The sequence below is a fragment of the Ixodes scapularis genome, unplaced genomic scaffold (assembly GCF_016920785.2).
Source record: "Ixodes scapularis isolate PalLabHiFi unplaced genomic scaffold, ASM1692078v2 PGA_scaffold9__187_contigs__length_104089568, whole genome shotgun sequence".
In the NCBI taxonomy this organism is placed as follows: Eukaryota; Metazoa; Arthropoda; class Arachnida; order Ixodida; family Ixodidae; genus Ixodes; species Ixodes scapularis.
The window spans coordinates 95,648,978-95,670,255 of NW_024609884.1; the positions used below are offsets into that span (position 1 = coordinate 95,648,978).

Sequence of the window (21,278 nt, forward strand, 5' to 3'; positions counted from 1 at the left end):
TTCGCGTGGTCACAGACCACCACTCGCTCTGCTGGCTGGCGAATCTGAAGGACCCCTCTGGACGCCTCGTCCGGTGGAGCCTACGACTGCAGGAGTTCGACATGACCGTGGTGTACAAGTCCGGCCGGAAGCACAATGACGCCGACTGCCTGTCAAGGGCCCCAGTCGAGGCCGGTCCTGCCTACACCAAAGAGGACGACGATGAGTGTTTCCTCGGCGCTCTGGATGTCAGCGACATGGCAGCACTCCAACGAGACGACCCTGAGCTGCGAGCACTCATTGAGAACCTAGAGGGACAAGGAAGCGCCGTTCCCCGCGGTTTTGTACGAACACTGCCAACCTTCTCAATCCGACAAGGCGTACTGTACAAGGAGAACTTCAGCGACAACAACACGGCGTGGCTGTTGGTGATCCCTTCCAGTCTTCGAGAAGAAATTTTTCAAGCCTGCCACGATGACCCGACGGCGGGACACCTTGGTTACAGCAGGACTCTTGCGAGGATACGCAAAAAGTACTACTGGCACAAGCTTGCGAAGACAGTACACCACTACACCCGATCTTGCCACGAGTGTCAACGACGGAAGAAGCCACCGACGAGACCGGCAGGACTTCTTCAGCCTATTGCGCCGCCATCTGCCCCATTCCAGCAAATCAGTATGGATTTACTCGGACCTTTCCCACCGTCGACGCAAGGAAACCGATGGATAATCGTCGCAACTGATTATCTCACGCGGTACGCCGAGACAAAAGCCCTTCCACCAGGAACGGCTGTTGAAGTCGCCAAGTTTTTCATCGAATCCATCGTCCTCCGGCACGGCGCTCCCGAAGTCCTGATCTCAGACCGTGGATCATCATTCATGGCCCAGGTGACGCAAGAAGTCCTTCGTCTCAGCCACACCAGCCATCGTCGCACCACGGCGTACCACCCGCAGACCAACAGGCTGACGGAGAGACTCAACGAAACCATCGCCGACATGATCTCCATGTACGTCGACGTGGAGCACAAGACATGGGACGAGGTGTTGCCGTACGTGACATTTGCCTACAACACGGCCGTACAAGAGACCACCGGAGTGATACCCTTTCAACCGGTGCATGGGGCGCAAGGTAACGACAATGCTGGACGCTATGTTGCCCCACGAACCGGCTGTCAACGTAAGCGACGACGCCCAGGTGGTTCCCCAAAGGGCAGAAGAAGTCCGTCAGCTCGCCAGACTCCGGATTCAAGCCCAACAACGCGTCGACACTGGCCGCTACAACCTTCGTCGTCGGGACGTCCACTTCCAGCCCGGAGACAGGGTTTGGGTCTGGACTCCCATTCGTCGCCGTGGTCTCAGCGAGAAGCTTCTCAAACGCTACTTCGGACCCTACAAAATTATCCGACGCCTCGGCAATCTGAACTACGAAGTTCTACCGGACGGAACGCGCCCATCTGCAAGACGCCAGCCACGACCCGAGGTGGTGCACGTCGTCCGGCTCAAGCCGTATTACGAACGATAGAACTCTGGAGTTTCGTCAAAGAGTGAACTGTTAAGTGCGACTCGCGAGTCTGCTGTCCTTTTGCTGTGGATCTGTGTTTTCGTTTTGCGCTGCATCGGGACGATGCACTTTTTTAAAGGGGAGGATAATGCCGCGAGCGCAGCTGACCAAGAAGGCAGCGCGCTCGTGGTCTAACGGTTATCGCGCGTGCTTTGCAATCTGAAAGCGAGGGTTCGATTCCTGGCCGCGGGGGCACATTTTTGTTGACTCTGTAAAGTAATATTCTGGTAAATTCGAGAACCATGTTGGGCTTGTTCGAGGTCAGAATGTTCTACGCGCCGAACCTTCTACGCCGAACGATTCAGAAGCCCACGAGGGTACATAATGGATTCCGCAAGGCGAGCGGAGTCAGTTTCGCCCCAGCGTTCGACTCTGCTGCTACGCCGACTTCGACGCCCGCGACGTTCTGTTATTATCTTTTGTACCCTTTTATTTCTGGCACAAGTTCGCCACATTAAACGTTTATTTTTTCCTGTTTATTTATTGTTTTTGGTCACCACCCGTGACATTGTGAAAGCTTTGAAGGACGCCGATTTTACTTCCCTAGCCACCAAGACAAATGAAGTCTCAAAAGATACGTTTGGGTTTAAGTTTTTGTTTTTCTAAAAGACCGCAAGGTCGATAGTACCCTCCGGGTGGTCGTTAATGGCAGAAGTTGCTGTCTTCCTTTCTACAGAACGCTGTTGCTAGTTTGGATACAAGAACTTTGTCCTTGCGGTGCATCCATGATTCTAGTGAATGATCAACAACCCTTTCACTCATTAACAAAATTTCAAGTGTTTTCATTGGGCATAAACTATCGGTATTACTCCCTTAAACACAAGACCTTACTGGCTAGGGCAAGCAGTTCTTGGAAGAACATTTGTTAAGTTTCTTGTCACGGTCCAGTGTTTCGGTCCTTGAGTTTATGAGGCTTTTGGTGGAAGTACCTTGACTAAATGGTAGTGACACATGATAGTCCGAAGTTTAGGAACAAGGTGCGTGTATCTGTTCCGCGGTAGCCCGTGCTCTTTCTGGAATCTATCTGAGGTTTATAGGTTTGCAGCTCTTTGCATCTATCCGGAACCCTAACAAAGTTTCAGTAAGGAGGAGCGCGGAGGATGTTTTGTTTTGTTCTACCAAGATGCTTTGTGCGGAATCTATGGAGAAATCACTAGCGCCCCCGAGTTTTTTTAGAAAGGCTAAGGGACGGATAAATACAATATCTGGACCTTCAACTTAAAACTAATTCCTTCCCTGGGAGTATGGAAAACGGCAACCGGCCCACTCGTCATCGGAAATCTTGTCACAGGACAACTGGTCACAGCGGCCTTCTGGATGTAGGTCACTTCGTCATAGGAACACTCGCCAAAGGGGGCCGTTCGTTACCGGAACACTGGTCGCAAAGTCGTTTGTGTTTTGGAAGGAGTAGGGTCATTCTTGATTTACACAAAATTAGTCGTTTTTACTAACAAAAGGAATTCGGACCCGACTTAGAAATACGCTTAGGACGCACGTATTTGGTAAGACTACGTTCAGAAGGGTTCGGAATTAACGAACACACAACGCACAAGACTTCGACGATGTTGCACTAAAATGTTTCGTTCCATTGTTCCAAGAAATTTCGTAATTATCTATCAGAAAATTCAGTTCTGGAATGCACTGCGTGTGCATGGAAACGAACTACTGCAAGTCAATCAATAAAATTTCACGAGTCCGTTTGTATTCTGACCGTTAGGGGCACACATACTTATCTCGGGGACCAAACAGACCACTTACCGAGGTACGTCAGAAGAAAAAAAGACCACCGGTAAAATATTTTCCGTTATTATTTTAATCTGGCTAGTGAAAGTGTGCACTTCGTTTACTTGTTTTTTTCCCACTTGTTTCTTCGCGTATTTTTTGCTCTGCTTTTCTTTTTTTTTTTAATGAAGAAAATAGAGCAATCTCCCACATCAAAATCTGCATGATACCGAATTTTCTTGGTATTTAAAATTGTTTCCACAATCAGCAAACTTCGGACTGTTCCAAAAAACGTCCAGATATCTATCTGAGCCCATTGTATGCTCTGCATAAGTTTCAAAAAAAAAATTGTTCCATGATTTACTGTTTTATAAATATTTATACATAACATCCACATGATTTGGCATGCCAGTTCTGAAAACTGCTAGCATGATAATAATTTAGTTTTAAAAATAGCAGCACGCTGTTCAGTATGTTACGAAAGTCAAGTTCAAAAGTCCCGTTCTCATTTACTTAGTTGATCTCTACATCTTCTTCTTAGAGCGGTTCAGAATTGCAAGGTATCCTTGCGAGTATATTTTAAGACAGTTGGTTTATCTGGTGTCTCCAAAAAAAGGTAGTGTAAAAGTACTAAACCTTCGAAACGAGCAGTCCTTCCCAACTTTCACAGAATATCCCACAACATCAAAGCACTAGCCAACAGGTTTAATATTAGCACCGTCTTTCACACAGATTATAGGCTGAGCTGTATGACCCGTTCCCTTCGACAAATACAGATTGTGAAGGGACATGGAGGAAAAGATGTGGAGTGTGTGTCAGGAATTGAGCACAGGATACCCTTTGATTGTGGCCTGCGTTATATCGGGCAAACTAAACGTTGTATAAATGACCACCTATTATAACACAACCACTGAGTAAAACATAAGGACCTATACTAAGAAATATATAAACGGATAGCTGAATGTAAAACGTGTGTACCGCTGTGGGGTCTAACTTCAGTAGACTTGCGAGAAAAAATTATCAGAAGCGCTTAATAAAAGAATCATCAACAACACTAAAACACGGGAACGTTGTTAACAAGCCTTTGTTTTGTGTAGACTCTGAACTACGGGCAGCAGAGAAACGCTCACCAAAGAAAAGATCACCGGAGATAAGCGCACCGGAGAAAATATCACCGGACAAAAGCTCACCGTTCCATTGCTCGATGTGGAGAAAAGCTCACCGATCTTTTGACGTGTGCGGAGAAAAGCTCACCTACCAATTAAGAAACGAGCGTTCACTCATGTGCAATACATTCACTTAACTGAAGTATGCTGAGATGCCTTATCCGCATGCGGTAATTCTGCAGTTCACTAGCAGAACTTATTCTTAATATATAAAAACGTCCTCTTAACACCGTGAGGCGTTGCCTGCCAAAACTAAAATAGGGTAATTGCAATAGATCGCTAAATAAAAAAATAACACGGGGAAATACAACCAGTGTGGAGGGATGCAGCTTGAGTTGTTTCTGGGCATTTATTTATGAAACGACCTTTTATGTAGTATAACGACGCACCGTTTTCAAATCTTCACATTTATTCATTCTTTCAAAAAGCAGTGGTTTAAATTCTGACCTCACATGAGCGTAACATAAAATAGGTAGTATTTCCTCTATTCAGACTACGTCCGAACAGGCACGTAGCCAGGGGGGAGGGGGGGGTATGGGCACCCCCCCCCCCCCCCGAAATCTCCCATTTTGATGGGGCCTCCTCTCCCCCCTTCCCTTCATACAGCATTTTGTCATGGGCACCGAATGAAGGCAACGACGGCAAAATCACAATATGGCCGGCCTTTTCGAAGGGGGAGGTCGCCGGGGAGCTGGCAGACATCGAGGAGTAGACGCAGAAAGTGGTTGGAGCCGTGACCAAGCACACAAAGATAATCCTGCTCACGACAGAAAACCCAGAGGTGATCCCTCACCTGCTTCACTTGTGGGAGGTGAGGCAAGGACTTCTGAGAAGATGGAAGCGGCAGAAAATAGATCAGAAACTCAAGGCCAAGTTCGCACCGATCACAAGCAGGCGGAGGAGTACGCCAAACGACTGGGGAGGCAAAACTGGAACAAAGTGTGCGATCAGCTGCCGGACACCTTGAGCAAAAAGAGAACCCGGGCAATCCTCAGGCTCCCTGCTGAACAGGGCGGAGCCCAATGCAACCTCGCGACAGCAGATCCAGCAACTTATCCACAACTTCCCGAGCAAGAATGAGGAGATACTAAAGACGGTGAAAAAGGTCTTCGGTGAGCACCCCGTACAAGGCACGATATTTTACCCAGGTTACGAGGAAGAAGACAACGCAGAGCTGGAAGAACCCTCCACCAGAGTTGAGATGCAGGCTGCTCTGGGAGGGCTGGCGAGAAACACGGCACCAGGACGGAATCCAATCAAAAACAAGACTCAGAAACCTGGATGGCAAGATGGTCGATTGCCTACTAAGACATGTAAACGAAAGCTGGTATACTGAGAGCATTTCGTCCATCTGGAAACATGCAGGTGTGACAATGATACCCAAACCTTGCAAAACGATAGTCATCCACAATCTGAGACCGATAACTCCGACATCCTGCGTGAGGAAGTTGGTCGAACACATGGCGCATTACAGACTGGTGCACCATCCGGAGGAGAGAGGCCACTTCACAAGTACCATGTACGGCTTCAGATCCCATCTGTCGACGCAAGATGTCTTCTTGCAGTTGTAGGAGGAAGTCATCGACAACCTGAGCCCTAGAAGCAAGATCACCATCCTAGCCCTAGATGCGAAGGACGTCTTTGACAAAGTTTCCCACGCGGCGGCGCTGAGGAGCCTACAAGGGACTGGCTCTAGAGAGAAGGCCTACAATTATGTACGACACTTCTTTGCAGACTGGATGGCGACGTTGGGACTTGGTAGCCTAAAGGCTTTGTGATACTCCGACGTCGAGCGTATGAAACGCGGCATAGCGCAGTGGACAAAGATGATCATTGCTCGCAGATACTAAGTTCCAAATCGCCGGCCAATGAAAGGAGCGCGTTCTGCGCTACGTTGTGTACGCTCACCGTCGGTGTATAACAGAGTCTCAAAGATGAAGAAGTTGAAGATCCCGCAAAGATGGACTCCTCAGGGGTCAGTGGTCTCACCATTCCTCTTCAACCTTGTGATGAGGGGTCTAGCGGAGAGGTTGAAGGGCATTGAATAAATCAATCACGCCATCTCTGCCGATGATTTGACTATGTGGACAACGGCCGGCTAAGCAGGAACCAAGCAGGACGATTTGTAGGAGGCGGTGTTTAGGACTGAAACATACCTGAGAGACTGCGGTCTGGCGTGAGCCCCGGACAAGTTAGAGCTGCTAATCTTGAAGAAAGGAACAAGAGGGAGGCCACCACCGGAGGAGCAGGACCCGGAGCTGACCCTCAACGGAGTCACCATCCCAAAGGTCAATACGATCCGGATCCTGTGGCTGAATTTACAAGGAGATGAAGCGGGAACAACCGCAGTGCGGAGACTACAAGAGACGGTCTCCCAAGTCACACACCTAGTGAGGAGGGTGGCCAACCGCCAGCGCGGACTCAAGGAGCAGAACTCACTGAGACTGGTGCAAGCCTTGGTGGTCATTACCATAACAGATGGAACTCCGTACTTGGGGTTTCGAAAAAGCGAAAAGGAGAAGATTAACAGGCTCATCAGAAAGACCTGCCAGCTGACATTGGGGCTACCTCCAAAAACCTTGACGGAGAGGGTCATGCAACTTGGGGTCTACAAGTTGTGGGAGGAAATGTTGGAGGACCACAAAACAAACCAGCTGGAAGGACTGAACCTCAAGGCCGCGGGCATAGCCACGCTGGAAAGGAGCAAACGGAGGATCCAGTTGGACCTGAGAAACAAGAGAAGGGTGGCCCACATCCCGAGAAATATGCATCCGAAACGTAACAGGGAGTGGAGGAGAGCAATGGTGGAAGCTTTCAGGAAACGATACGGAAGAAAAAGCGGAATCCACAAGATTAACCGATAAAGTCAAATATTCAGGGAAAGGAGCATATGCAGTCTGCGCGGTGGACGGCAGCGGAGAGTAGGTGGCAGCAGCGACGGTCAGGACCCAAGAGACAGGAGCGGCGGAAGAAACGGTCACCGCTTTGGCGGCTTCGATGAGCAGGGAACGCCTCACAATAATCACGGACTCACAGGCAGCCTGCAGAAATTTCCAGCGGGGGACAGTGGCAGCAGCGGTTCTGCAGATTCTGACAAAAAACAGAGAACTTCTGGAAATCCAGATAGCTTGGACCCCGGGCACGTGAACCTGGCGAGAAATAAGACGGCCCACGCCTTGGCTCGAGATTATACTCTCCGGATCTTCCTGCCTATCGGTCGAGCCCTGTTGAGCCCGGATGAAGGCGTCTCCAAAAGTGCAGAAATACTAGAATACTACCAAATCAGGAGAAGGGTCTATCCACCAACCCAATCAAAGCTATCCAGGGAAGAAGCAGTGTCTTGGAGGCAGCTGCCAACTCGGGCATTTACACATGGCACACTCTACAACCTGAGACATCCATCCTGCTACGAATATGACTGCGAGGCCTGTGGCCTCGCAGTCATATTTGACCTAGTCGGCGTGATCCTATTGAACAATCAGGATTTTCCCATCCCGCTGCCGCTGACACCGGCTTTTCTGTGACACGATCGAGCTCCTAACGCTCTCGCATTAAAGTAATAAATAAATAAAAGATGATACTTACAGCAGTTCTGTTCATCGGCTCCATTCGTGCAGTCCAGCCTTGAGTCGCACCTCTGTGTTATGTCGATGCACTGCCTGTCTCCACAGTGGAGTAGCCCCGGACCACAACGATCTGAATGCAAATTGAGTAGGAAAATATGTATACTCTTACACAGTGCCTTACTCCTGTTGAACTAAAGCAAACAAGAACAACAAAAACACTATATCGGACTGTAATTTTTCTTCAAGACATTTGAACTCCTATCATAACGAGCATGAAGAACCATCTCCGATCTTCCATCGTACGACGCGAGAATAAAAGGGAAGGAAGGGTCCCGCTGGAAGAAAACTTATAGAGGAATGGGATCCAAACATATTGGTGAAAGACTTCTCAGTGCGGTCTTTTAGGTGCACGGACGTTTCTTTGCACGGACGTTTCGGTGTAAATATGATGTGTTAAATATATGAAATGTAAATATGAAATTAAACCTCCAGCGGACATTGGAGACCTTTGTAAGCTTTAATATTTTGATGCATGAAAGGTGCGAGATGTACGTACCAATAGGGAGTGCATATTTGTTTTAGTTTAGCTCTCTGTTTTGTCCATTATAAAATATAATAAATATAAACTTCAACAAATAAAATTAATTGCGTCTCTGATGTGGCAATGATATATTCAGTCATTTTAATACAGCGAAAGATATCTTAATACAGTTGTGTAGGACGTAATTTTGAGAAGCTAAACATACATGTAATACATTTTACAACCAATACATTTAAAAAAAAAAAAAAAGTCGCGTGTTTTTTTAGCGACAAGCATTAACGCAATCTAAGGGATGAGATTCTGTTAGCTTTAGATTATGTTAGGCAAAACGATGGCATTAAAAAAGTCCCCACATATATATATTCTAGAAACAGAGTGGCGAGCGGGGTCAAGTAAGCCGAAGATAATCTCTTAGTCATTCGATTAATAAACATAGCAACTAAAATAATTGCTATTTGTAGAGGCAATTATGAAAGTTATTCATAGCGAAGGACAACACAAGTATTCTATGAAGATGTAAGTATAAGCAACGTAAGTACTAAAATATGCGACGTACGTTCAGAGACGAGACAGTCAAACGATAACCAGGATTTTAAAGGATATACACCGAAAAGACCTCCCCCGAAATGTTCTAGACCCTAGTGGAATATGTCCTTCTATTGGGGGTTGGCGCCTCCTGCACTCCGTTCACCCCTAAAGCCCTGTTCATACACTTGCGACGTCTTAGTACCGAATGTCTTAAAATCTCTTAAGACGAGAGCACACACTGGCACCACCTATCGGGTAGCAATGGAACACTTGGCGGTCCAGAATATTTTCTATTTCTTTGGCGCATCATTTTTTCTTTCTTGGCTTGAAAACCTTATGTAAATGTTCTAAACGAACATTTATCTAAGTATATTTGACCTCGCAAATGGCGCCAAACCTTCACTCAAATGAAAAGTAGTTCCAGGATCACCGCATAGAAGGCGCCAGTGAGTCAGTGGGTTCTCTCGTCCTAAGAGATTTTTAGAGGTTTTAAGGCTCTCTGTTCCAAGGAGTCGCAAGTGTGTGAACGGGTCTTAAAGGCCGACGACCAGACCCGAGATTCTGCAAGGCAGAAGATCCTCCTCCCTATGGGGGAGGAGGAAAGAGGCAACGGTGGACAGGGTAGAAGGGGGGAGAGGAGGAAGCGAGGGAAAAGTGGAAAGCGCGAAATGGTCGTCGGTCTTTAAGGGCCGGTTGCACCAACGTCACTTACCTTAACCGAAAGCGGGTATTTCCTAAGGCGGATTAGCGCCCAAAACCGAGCTAAGCACGGGTTTAAATTCCGGTTGCACCAAGATTAGCACCGATTTACAGTCACGCTCCTAGCTAAAAGCTGGCTTTGCGTAGGGATTGTAGAAAGAGACGAAGCGAAGCTATAGAGAACGCTCAGAGGGACGAACAGGATTGGCAGAGGGGAATCACGTGCTGCAAACAAACTTTTTGCTGCCGTGCCCGGCGCCGGCGGCTATTTTTCGCTGTTTCTTCGGTGAGTAGCCAATTAAACATCACTCAAAGCAATCATTTTCACGCTGACGTTTTATAAACAAGCGTCAAAGCTTTAAATATACACTAAAGCTCTTTACGTTTGTGATTGTGTGTTTAATAATAGTCTCGTCCCACTAGAGGGACAAAAACCGATTTTTGTCCGGCGACACCCCAAAGTTACGTGTCGCTGATGCTATCCCACTGCAACGACCAACACTCACGAAAAACGCCGACAAGCGCCGACAAACGATTGACGACGGACAGGCTCTTGTTTGTCCTTGAACTTGAAGCGCCGCAAACAGTCCCACCGGGGAACATCTCTCGGAGACAAACTTATCCTCCTCGCCAGATTGTAACCTCAGTAGATCCAGTCTTAGAGTAAGTTACTTTCAAAAAGAAATTAGTTACAGTTACAGATAATTTGTCATAAATGCATTTAAGTTACAGTTACTTAAAAATACATGTAGCGTGTAACAGTTACTTCATTATAGTAACTTAGTTACTTTGAAGATACTTTAGTTTTTTTCTTAAATTCAACTACGAAGACATTGATAAACACACACGATGCCTACGATTTATATTTATTAAGAACTCTCAGAAAACTTTCATTTCACTTTTTGAGATATATATTATTACCGTCGCACGACTTTGTTGAGTCAATGCTACTTCAAAACATGGTGGACTAAATAATAAATTATTTAGTTCATGCAACGCAGCCGAAAATACCTTACAAAGTTTTCATCACTTAACTTCTCCTTTTCGATGCACATAATTTTCCTTGCTAAAGAGGCGCTCAACGGATATATGCAAGACGGGAGTGCAGTATTCAGGCGTAAAAAGGTTTCCCAATGGTGGGAACGTCGTTGAGGCTGGAGAGCGTTGTCGAGGTTTCAGCCTTCCATCGTTCCGACTCCATGCCTAGCGGTAATGTCCAGAAATGAAAGTCGAACCTCACCCCGAGGGGCTTGTGAAGGTTGAAGGAAGAGGACTTCCCGTCTGCGTAGACTCTTTTGCAGTGTTTGCAGCGAGCACTGAAGTTATCGCCGCTATATTCGACAAGGTCAAAGTGCAATTCAATAGCCGGGCCACGGTAACACCTGCCGTTCGTCACTCAGGACTGCATCTCGTTTGAGCGATACCGGTTAACTACAATCCAAATATTTGCCTTCTTTCTTGCAACATTCACTAACCATTCCTCTTTCTCTTAAGAGCTCTCTTATTCCCCTTCCTCAGCTGACAGGAAATGGGGATACTGATGAACAGATGAGTCTATTACAATAATAGGGAGGGGTGCAGAAGGCTAAACCACTTGCAACTGAATAAAGTCGAAAAGACCGTTAGTATAAAAAAAAAGGTAAAGCAAGGAGTGAACAAAAGCAACACAAAGTTGCCTCGAAATGTGTTTCGCCTATCTTTTTAGTTTGTTCTATCCAACGTTAAACAGTTCACCGTTAGGTGTCTACGCGTCGCGTGTTTCCGCGAGGTGGCTCTGTCGCTTGGCTGATGAGGCGGGGCTGTTCGATGACATCGGAAAGGGTGAAGACGGGGCGAGAGGGCCCCGCACAAAAATGTTGAAATAAAGCAAATGCTGAAGGCGAATTTCCGCGCAGTGAAAAAAGAGAAACAAAACAGAAAAACGCCTGCCCTCTGCTCCGGAAGTTTGCTCGGATAAAAAAAGTTTCGAGTTCTTGTTTTATTTTGTCGTGTCTAATGTGAGGTCCACCCTCCGCCCATGGTTTGATTCCTGTAGTGTTCACAAAATAGGGTCATTTTTTTTTTTCGCAAAAAGTATTTGTATTTTTGCAGATAGCTCTAGTTACTGTTTGCAAAAAAAAAATAATAATAATAATAATAATTTATCTTTACAGTTACTGAAAAAAAAATCTATCGAGTTACAGTTAAAAGTTACCAAAAAAAGCAACGAGTTACAGTATCGCGATACCACTCCCCAAGACTCCTCTCTTCCCCACCCTTCTAGCCTTCCTCCAACTTCTCCCGTGGCTCGCTCCGACGCTCGACCTTCAAAGAAGGGCTTGGCGGCCACTGATCGTTCCCGCAGTTCCCGTCCCTCGATTGCTCGTAGTGGTCGTGGCTTCTTGCTGGCGGTCGTGTTGCGAAAGGGAATTTGCTCTGACTGGTTTTACTCGCGAAAGCCTGATGCGCGAGGTGGTGCTTCAAGACGCCGTGGTCTACGCCCCTGCATCAGGATGGATACACTGACCAAAGTAAGACCACTCGCCCCGAAGTAGGACACGACGTTCCGGCAAGCCATTCTGGCAGACGAGACTTGTCATCGCGTTCTGTGATAATCGGGATGCCGTATTGTCCACCCCAAACGCCTGCTCTCAATCATTTGGATATAACTTATAAACATCCTCAAAATTGGCGTGAAAGTTTGTGGCGCACACCTAGAATGTCTCGAACGACCCAAAAAAAAGGAACGATTCGGGAATTATTTATTTTATTTATTTTATTTATTTTCAAAATACTGCCAATCCCCATAGAGGGATTAAAGCAGGTATGGTGCAAAGAAAAACAACACACACAATTTTTGAGGCGCGCGAAAAACAGTAATTCTTAGAAATCGTCACTTCCTTTCATATTGAAACAAACAACACAGAACATAACAGAAATAACTAACTCATGAACTTGCTGAGAAGACCTTGTTCAAGAGCTTGAATGAACGCATCCACATTTGTGTAGTTAAAAAACAGCGGATCAAGGCTGTTCCAATCACTTACAGCTGAAGGAAAGAAAGAGTACCTAAAAGTATTCAGTTAATGTATTGCAGTGTTTATGTCTTGTTGTTCTTGCCTGGGAAAAATTCACGTACTTGTTCTTGTCCATTTTAAAGGCTTCGTTTAAAAGGAGGTACAAAAATTTGAGTCTTCCTAGTTTTGCGCGATCAGCAATGGTCAGTAGGCTGGATCTTTTCAGCAATTCCGTAGGGGAATCAAAGCGACCATACTTGTGGTGAACAAATCTTACCGCTTTCCTCTGAACACTTTCGAGGATGTTGACATTGGTTTGCGTATGGGGGAACCAGGCAATCAGTGCATATTCTAATACCGGGCGAACGAGTGTGGTGTATGCGAACAACTTGGTTTCACGACTAGAGTGTTTTAACGTTCTTTTTAGAAAAAATAATTTGACGAGCGCTTTAATAGATACGTATTTGACATATGCATTCCAGTTTAAATTAGACGTTAACACGACACCTAGATATTTGTATTCAGTGACTCTGCGCAAAATTTTACCGTCTAAGCTGTAAGGAAATTCCAGAACATTTTTTTTTTCTTATTGGTCAAGCACATACAAACCGTCTTTTCAGTGTTTAAAACCATCTGCCATTCACTGCACCAGTCTGCTACCTTCTTTAAAGATCTGTTTAATATTGCTTGGTCATCTTGGCATGAGATATCACGATAAATAATGCAGTCATCTGCAAATAACCTTATGTTTGCGTCAGTGCCATCAACCATGTCATTAATGTACAGAAGAAATAAGAGTGGAGCTAGGACAGAGCCCTGTGGAACTTCCGACTCCACTGCAACTGGTTGTGAAACCTGTCCTTCGTAATAAACAAACTGAAAACGATTTCTTAAAAACTCCTCTATCCATTTTATTATCGGTCCCTCCCCCATAATCTGTTTAAGTTTTTTCACAAGTTTGACGTGCGAAACACGGTCGAAGACCTTTGATAAGTCTAAGTAAATTACGTCAATCTGTCTTCTATTGTTTATACCCATCGAAAAGTCATGGAGTGTCTCGATTAGCTGTGAAGTCGTTGACAAACCTCTCCTAAAGCCGTGCTGGTGTGCATTTAGTATATTATGTTTCTCGGTGAATTCTGTCATAAATTTCAAAATTATGTGTTCCATTATCTTGCAGCAAGTACACGTTAGGGATATAGGTCTATAGTTGGAAGTTAAAGAGCTATCGCCAGACTTATGAATATGAATAACTTTTGCGACTTTCCACTCTGCGGGAACCGAAGAAAGACTCAAAGACTTGTTAAAAATTAGCACTAAATACTTGCTTATCCATTCAGCGTATTTTTTTAAAAACATGTTAGGAATTTCGTCAGGACCCGTACCCTTTTTTGCGTCTAAGTCGAGTAAAAGTTTTAGAACGCCCGCTTCTGTGATGTGTAAGCCACCAAGATCTTTATCTGCATAGGTTTTAGAAGGTAGAGTTAAGTTTTCTTTGCCATTATCAGCTGTGAAGACGGACTTAAAAAAAACTGCTAAATTCTTCTGCCATTTTTTGTGCCTCCGAGGCGCTTATGTTGGAAGTTTTAGACTTTCTGGGAATTATATGATTCCAGAATTTTTGCGGTGATGCTTTCATAAAATTGTGGAGGGTAATATTGCAGTATTTGTGCTTTGCTTCTTTAATCTTCAGTTTGAGCAGTCTGGATAGTTCCGATATAGTTGGATTGTGGTTGGTGAGTGGACGCTTTTTGGATGACTTTCTTAGTCTTTTGAGCTTACGCTTCAGGTGAATGATTTCACGTGAAATCCATGGGTTTAGCTTCCTTATCATTTTACGTCTACTAGGAATAAACTTAGTGATGCAGTGATTAATAGGGGACTTGAGATTTTGCCATAGTTCGTCAATACTGATATCAGTTTCATCATAGAGCTCTTGAAAATCGTTAAATTCATGAGCAAGATAAGTTTGAATGCTAGCATCGTCGGCTTTGTAGAAATCGAGCGCGTATTTGGCGCAGCCATGGGAGATGGCGGAACTACGAACAGGTGCCGTGCATACAACAATTGTATGGTCAGATATCCCCTCCACCACTTCTACGTCAGTTTGAGCCCGAGGAAAGTGGTCACTGAGGAACACTACGTCAAGCAAGCTCCGTGACGATCCCTGCACCCTGGTTGGTTCCCTGACAATTTGGGTTAGACTGAACGCAAATAGCATGTCTATAATAACATCAGCAGTGTCCAGGCCAGGGTGCAGCGAGTCCCAGTTTATTTCGGGCATATTAATATCACCCGTCATGATGATTTTATCATGACGGGTGATATCATGAAAAAGTTTGATGTCGGTTGTCACAGCTGTTTGCGTAAAGTCGTCAACAGCAAACGAAGGCAAGCGGAAGCTTTAATCAAGACATAAAATAATCGTCTCCACTTTCACCGCGTTTGTCGGCGCGTTTTATGCCCAAAGAGGAAAACACAAAAACCGCGTCGCCAGACTCTGTCTATATTTTGAAGTGTTTTGTTGACAACTCCATGTCCCACTACGACACAAGTTTCCTTGTCCCCGTGTTCTGCGCCGCGTCCGCCACGTGGGACGGCGGATTCCGACAAACAGGCTGTCTGTCGGTGTCGTTTGTCGCTCGTTGTCCTGTTTCGTTGTCGTTTGTTGCTGTTTTTTGCTCTAGTGGGACGTGGCTATAACGGATGATAGCAAAATATTTTGGCTGCGACAATCGTTTTCCTGAACATATTTCGAGATAAAGGAGCCGTCGGGTTTCAGGGCTCCAAATTTCACCGAACGCAAGAAGGACGCTCTACTAGACATCGCTGAAGGATGCCAAAACGTCATCTCGAATAAGTGGTCAGGTACGATGCCTACAAAAATCGCGAATTGGGCGTGAGCCCAGCGAAGTTAGAAGCAGTGACGATCTCGCCACCGCACCTGTGAAAATGACGGAAAATGTTGAATAGAATGCCCCGAGAAAGGTCAGGATCGGTGCTCTCAGCAAAGCGACAGAACGGCTCTGCATAGTTCCTTGCGATATGAGCTAGAATCCGCAAACGGCAACCAGGCAGTACAAACCACGCTGTCACGCAGCTACCGGACGTACGTCTGGGGTGGGGAGGTATCGCCCGCGTCGGATGAGTACACACATGTAAACACCTCCACTGCCGTGTTGACACTCCACCGGTGGCACCACCTGGTTTGCACTGCCTGGTCGCTCTGTGCGCATTCTAGCTCATATCGATGTGTACCATCGTCGGACATCTGTTGCAGCCCCAAACGAATTTGACTTTGCCACTGTGCTGTTCGAAGGTGGCTGTGCAGCCTCAGCCATTTTAATGCGCATTATTAGGCTACTATTCAAGATTTTTCGCTATGTATATTCTGGCCTCCTAATGCGCAGTAGGTGTGCGCAGCTGACCATTTCACCTTACTGTGCTTGCACCCCATTGCGCCGCGCGTATGCGGAGCGGCAGTACGCATTCCCTCCCATTTGCACCCTCCTCGAAGGACCTGACGACCTTGACGTCGTCCTAGAGATGGTCCTTGACGTCGTCCTAGAGATCGTCCTGGAGGTTGTCTTAGAGGTCGTCCTAGACCCTTTACGTGGTCGTTGACGTCGTCCTCTAGGACGCCGTCCTCGACGTCTTCCTAGAAGTCGTCCTTGAGGTCGTCTTAGAGGTCGTTCTAGATGTCGTCTTTGACGTCGTCCTCTAGGACGTTGTCCTCGACGTTGGCAAAGATGGCGTGTAGGACGACCTCAAGGACGACTTCTTGGGTCATCTCATGGACGATAAGGATTTAATGCCGTCCTAGAGGAGGACGCTAAATTTAACGGGAAGTTGCCCCGCTAAATTTAGCGCAAAACTTGACGTCACTACCTATGCACCATTTCAGTTTCCCCGCTAAATTTGGCGGTGTGCAACGATACATTCTATCGCATTCATAAATAATTACCCCTTTGGTTTCTACAAATTTGCCTCCACCATCAATTTGCAGCCCTGTAATTTTTTATTCCATGCGTCTCTCCTCAGGCACAGATTACCAGTCTACTTTATATCTGCACAGTACGCCAATATCCTGAAAACTACAACCATGGTGAGCGGTTTGAGCAGACTTGGGATCCCCAACTCGATAACTCAAACCCGAGTCGTTTGGTAACCATATAGTCGAGAGAATACACAAAAATTAAAGCAGTTTTTTCTGCAACCTCTTTATGTCCTTGTCCGCATTTATAGAAATTATCTTCATGAACTAGAGAATATCCATTTACTGTGTGTTTTAGTCTAATAACTTCAACAAAAAGGGTGACAGATCAAAGAAGCTATTTGGGTTCAGAAAATCATAGCTTTAAGGCGTATTTTAATTCACTGAACCCTGTTGTCTTGGTCAGTGAAACATGGCCAAAAATTTGCGTCAGACGATTTCAATTCAATTATCTGTTCCCGCGTGGCGTAATAACCTTTAACTTTTAGGCCGTGCGCGAATTCCCGCTGAAGCGGAATGTGTGCGGAGTAAAGAACAAACAAAAAACAGTAACTTCAGATAAAAAAAAATTGAGATAACAAGTGTCTTGAGCTTGCAACATACTAGTAACTGTAACATTCTCCCCCACCCTTTCATGGCGATACTTCGATCAAAAGAAGAACATCGGGACTTTCAAACAATCCCGCAGAAGTCATCGCACGCATTCCTATATTTCTTATAGGGAACTTGGGGTGCGATATAGTTAGGTACCTTCAGAGATAACTGTGTTGTGAGTGAGTACAGGGCATGATACGTATGTTAATATTAATGGTTGATTCCGTACACGGCGTATCTGAGGATGGATTGTCAGCTTATGCATTTCAGGCCATAATTCTTTATGCGTTTTTTCCACAGCATCATTTTTAAAGTGGGGATGATTCGGCCGTTTTTGCGCATTCGTTCATGTTTTGAAATTTCGTCACGCGCGCTTCGCCAGATAATTTTTCGATGGCAACCCAGTCCCCAACTAAAGGCGGAATATAGAGGGTAAGCCCTCCAGTATATCCTGGTACTGTGGCAAATACTTTAAAAAACCTCCCTCTTGAGAAAACTTGACTTAAAGTGCGGATGGTTCGGCCGATTTTACGCATTCGTTCATCTTTTGAAATTCGGGCACCTGCGCCTCGCCAAAGAAGTTTTTGAGGACAACAGAGTTTCCAACTAAAAGCGGAATATACAATGCAAAGCGCTCGAGCAAGTCCTGGTACAATGAAGAATACTTGAAAAGTTGTCCTTTTCGAGCAAACCGGTCTCAAATTGGGGATGGCGCAGCCATTTTGAAGCATTCGTTCACCTTTTGAAATTCGAGCACCCGCTTGGCCAAAGAAGTTTTTGAGGACAACAGAGTTTCCAACTAAAGGCGGAATATGAAATGCAAAGCGCTCGAGCAAGTCCTGGTACAATGAAAAATAATTGAAAAGGTGTCCTTTTTGAGCAAACCGGTCTCAAATTGGGGATGGCGCAGCCATTTTAAAGCATTCGTTCATCTTTTGAAATTCGGGCACCCGCGCTTCGCCAAAGAAGTTTTTGAGGACAACAAAGTTTCCAACTCAAAGCGGAATATGAAATGCAAAGCGCTCGAGAAAGTCCTGGTACAATGAAAAATACTTGAAAAGGTGTCTTTTTTGAGCAAACCGGTCTCAAATTGGGGATGGCGCAGCCATTTTGAAGCATTCGTTCATCTTTTGAAATTCGGGCACCCGCGCCTCGCCAAAGACGTTTTTGAGGACAACAGAGTTTCCAACTAAAAGCGGAATATGAAATGCAAAGTGCTCGAGCAAGTCCTGGTAAAATGAAAAATACTTGAAAAGTTGTCCTTTTCGAGCAAACCGGTCTCAAATTGAGGATGGCGCAGCCATTTTGAAGCATTCGTTCATCTTTTGAAATTCGGGCACCCGCGCCTCGCCAAAGAAGTTTTTGAGGACAACAGAGTTTCCAACTAAAAGCGGAATATGAAATGCAAAGTGCTCGAGCAAGTCCTGGTAAAATGAAAAATACTTGAAAAGTTGTCCTTTTCGAGCAAACCGGTCTCAAATTGAGGATGGCGCAGCCATTTTGAAGCATTCGTTCATCTTTTGAAATTCGGGCACCCGCGCCTCGCCAAAGACGTTTTTGAGGACAACAGAGTTTCCAACTAAAAGCGGAATATGAAATGCAAAGTGCTCGAGCAAGTCCTGGTAAAATGAAAAATACTTGAAAAGTTGTCCTTTTCGAGCAAACCGGTCTCAAATTGAGGATGGCGCAGCCATTTTGAAGCATTCGTTCATCTTTTGAAATTCGGGCACCCGCGCCTCGCCAAAGAAGTTTTTGAGGACAACAGAGTTTCCAACTAAAAGCGGAATATGAAATGCAAAGTGCTCGAGCAAGTCCTGGTAAAATGAAAAATACTTGAAAAGTTGTCCTTTTCGAGCAAACCGGTCTCAAATTGAGGATGGCGCAGCCATTTTGAAGCATTCGTTCATCTTTTGAAATTCGGGCACCCGCGCCTCGCCAAAGAAGTTTTTGAGGACAACAGAGTTTCCAACTAAAAGCGGAATATGAAATGCAAAGTGCTCGAGCAAGTCCTGGTAAAATGAAAAATACTTGAAAAGTTGTCCTTTTCGAGCAAACCGGTCTCAAATTGAGGATGGCGCAGCCATTTTGAAGCATTCGTTCATCTTTTGAAATTCGGGCACCCGCGCCTCGCCAAAGACGTTTTTGAGGACAACAGAGTTTCCAACTAAAAGCGGAATATGAAATGCAAAGTGCTCGAGCAAGTCCTGGTAAAATGAAAAATACTTGAAAAGTTGTCCTTTTCGAGCAAACCGGTCTCAAATTGAGGATGGCGCAGCCATTTTGAAGCATTCGTTCATCTTTTGAAATTCGGGCACCCGCGCCTCGCCAAAGACGTTTTTGAGGACAACAGAGTTTCCAACTAAAAGCGGAATATGAAATGCAAAGTGCTCGAGCAAGTCCTGGTAAAATGAAAAATACTTGAAAAGTTGTCCTTTTCGAGCAAACCGGTCTCAAATTGAGGATGGCGCAGCCATTTTGAAGCATTCGTTCATCTTTTGAAATTCGGGCACCCGCGCCTCGCCAAAGAAGTTTTTGAGGACAACAGAGTTTCCAACTAAAAGCGGAATATGAAATGCAAAGCGCTCGAGCAAGTCGTGGTACAATGAAAAATACTTGAAAAGGTGTCCTTTTTGAGCAAACCGGTCTCAAATTGGGGATGGCGCAGCCATTTTGAAGCATTCGTTCATCTTTTGAAATTCGGCCACCCGCGCCTCGCCAAAGATGTTTTTGAGGGCAACAGAGTTTCCAACTAAAAGCGGAATATGAAATGCAAAGTGCTCGAGCAAGTCCTGGTAAAATGAAAAATACTTGAAAAGTTGTCCTTTTCGAGCAAACCGGTCTCAAATTGAGGATGGCGCAGCCATTTTGAAGCATTCGTTCATCTTTTGAAATTCGGGCACCCGCGCCTCGCCAAAGACGTTTTTGAGGACAACAGAGTTTCCAACTAAAAGCGGAATATGAAATGCAAAGTGCTCGAGCAAGTCCTGGTAAAATGAAAAATACTTGAAAAGTTGTCCTTTTCGAGCAAACCGGTCTCAAATTGAGGATGGCGCAGCCATTTTGAAGCATTCGTTCATCTTTTGAAATTCGGGCACCCGCGCCTCGCCAAAGAAGTTTTTGAGGACAACAGAGTTTCCAACTAAAAGCGGAATATGAAATGCAAAGTGCTCGAGCAAGTCCTGGTAAAATGAAAAATACTTGAAAAGTTGTCCTTTTCGAGCAAACCGGTCTCAAATTGAGGATGGCGCAGCCATTTTGAAGCATTCGTTCATCTTTTGAAATTCGGGCACCCGCGCCTCGCCAAAGAAGTTTTTGAGGACAACAGAGTTTCCAACTAAAAGCGGAATATGAAATGCAAAGTGCTCGAGCAAGTCCTGGTAAAATGAAAAATACTTGAAAAGTTGTCCTTTTCGAGCAAACCGGTCTCAAATTGAGGATGGCGCAGCCATTTTGAAGCATTCGTTCATCTTTTGAAATTCGGGCACCCGCGCCTCGCCAAAGACGTTTTTGAGGACAACAGAGTTTCCAACTAAAAGCGGAATATGAAATGCAAAGTGCTCGAGCAAGTCCTGGTAAAATGAAAAATACTTGAAAAGTTGTCCTTTTCGAGCAAACCGGTCTCAAATTGAGGATGGCGCAGCCATTTTGAAGCATTCGTTCATCTTTTGAAATTCGGGCACCCGCGCCTCGCCAAAGACGTTTTTGAGGACAACAGAGTTTCCAACTAAAAGCGGAATATGAAATGCAAAGTGCTCGAGCAAGTCCTGGTAAAATGAAAAATACTTGAAAAGTTGTCCTTTTCGAGCAAACCGGTCTCAAATTGAGGATGGCGCAGCCATTTTGAAGCATTCGTTCATCTTTTGAAATTCGGGCACCCGCGCCTCGCCAAAGACGTTTTTGAGGACAACAGAGTTTCCAACTAAAAGCGGAATA

At 45.4% G+C, this 21,278-nt stretch overlaps 1 protein-coding gene across 1 annotated transcript in view; it reads right to left on the reverse strand.

Annotated features, from left to right (window-relative positions):
• LOC8028413 (atrial natriuretic peptide-converting enzyme) overlaps nt 1-21,278 on the reverse strand; it is an 82,461-nt gene that overhangs the window by 23,161 nt on the left and 38,022 nt on the right. Inside the window, exon 9 of the mRNA XM_040218232.2 lies at nt 8,013-8,123. Within this exon, the coding sequence (XP_040074166.2) occupies nt 8,013-8,123 (111 nt within the window). The remainder of the gene's footprint in view (nt 1-8,012; nt 8,124-21,278) is intronic.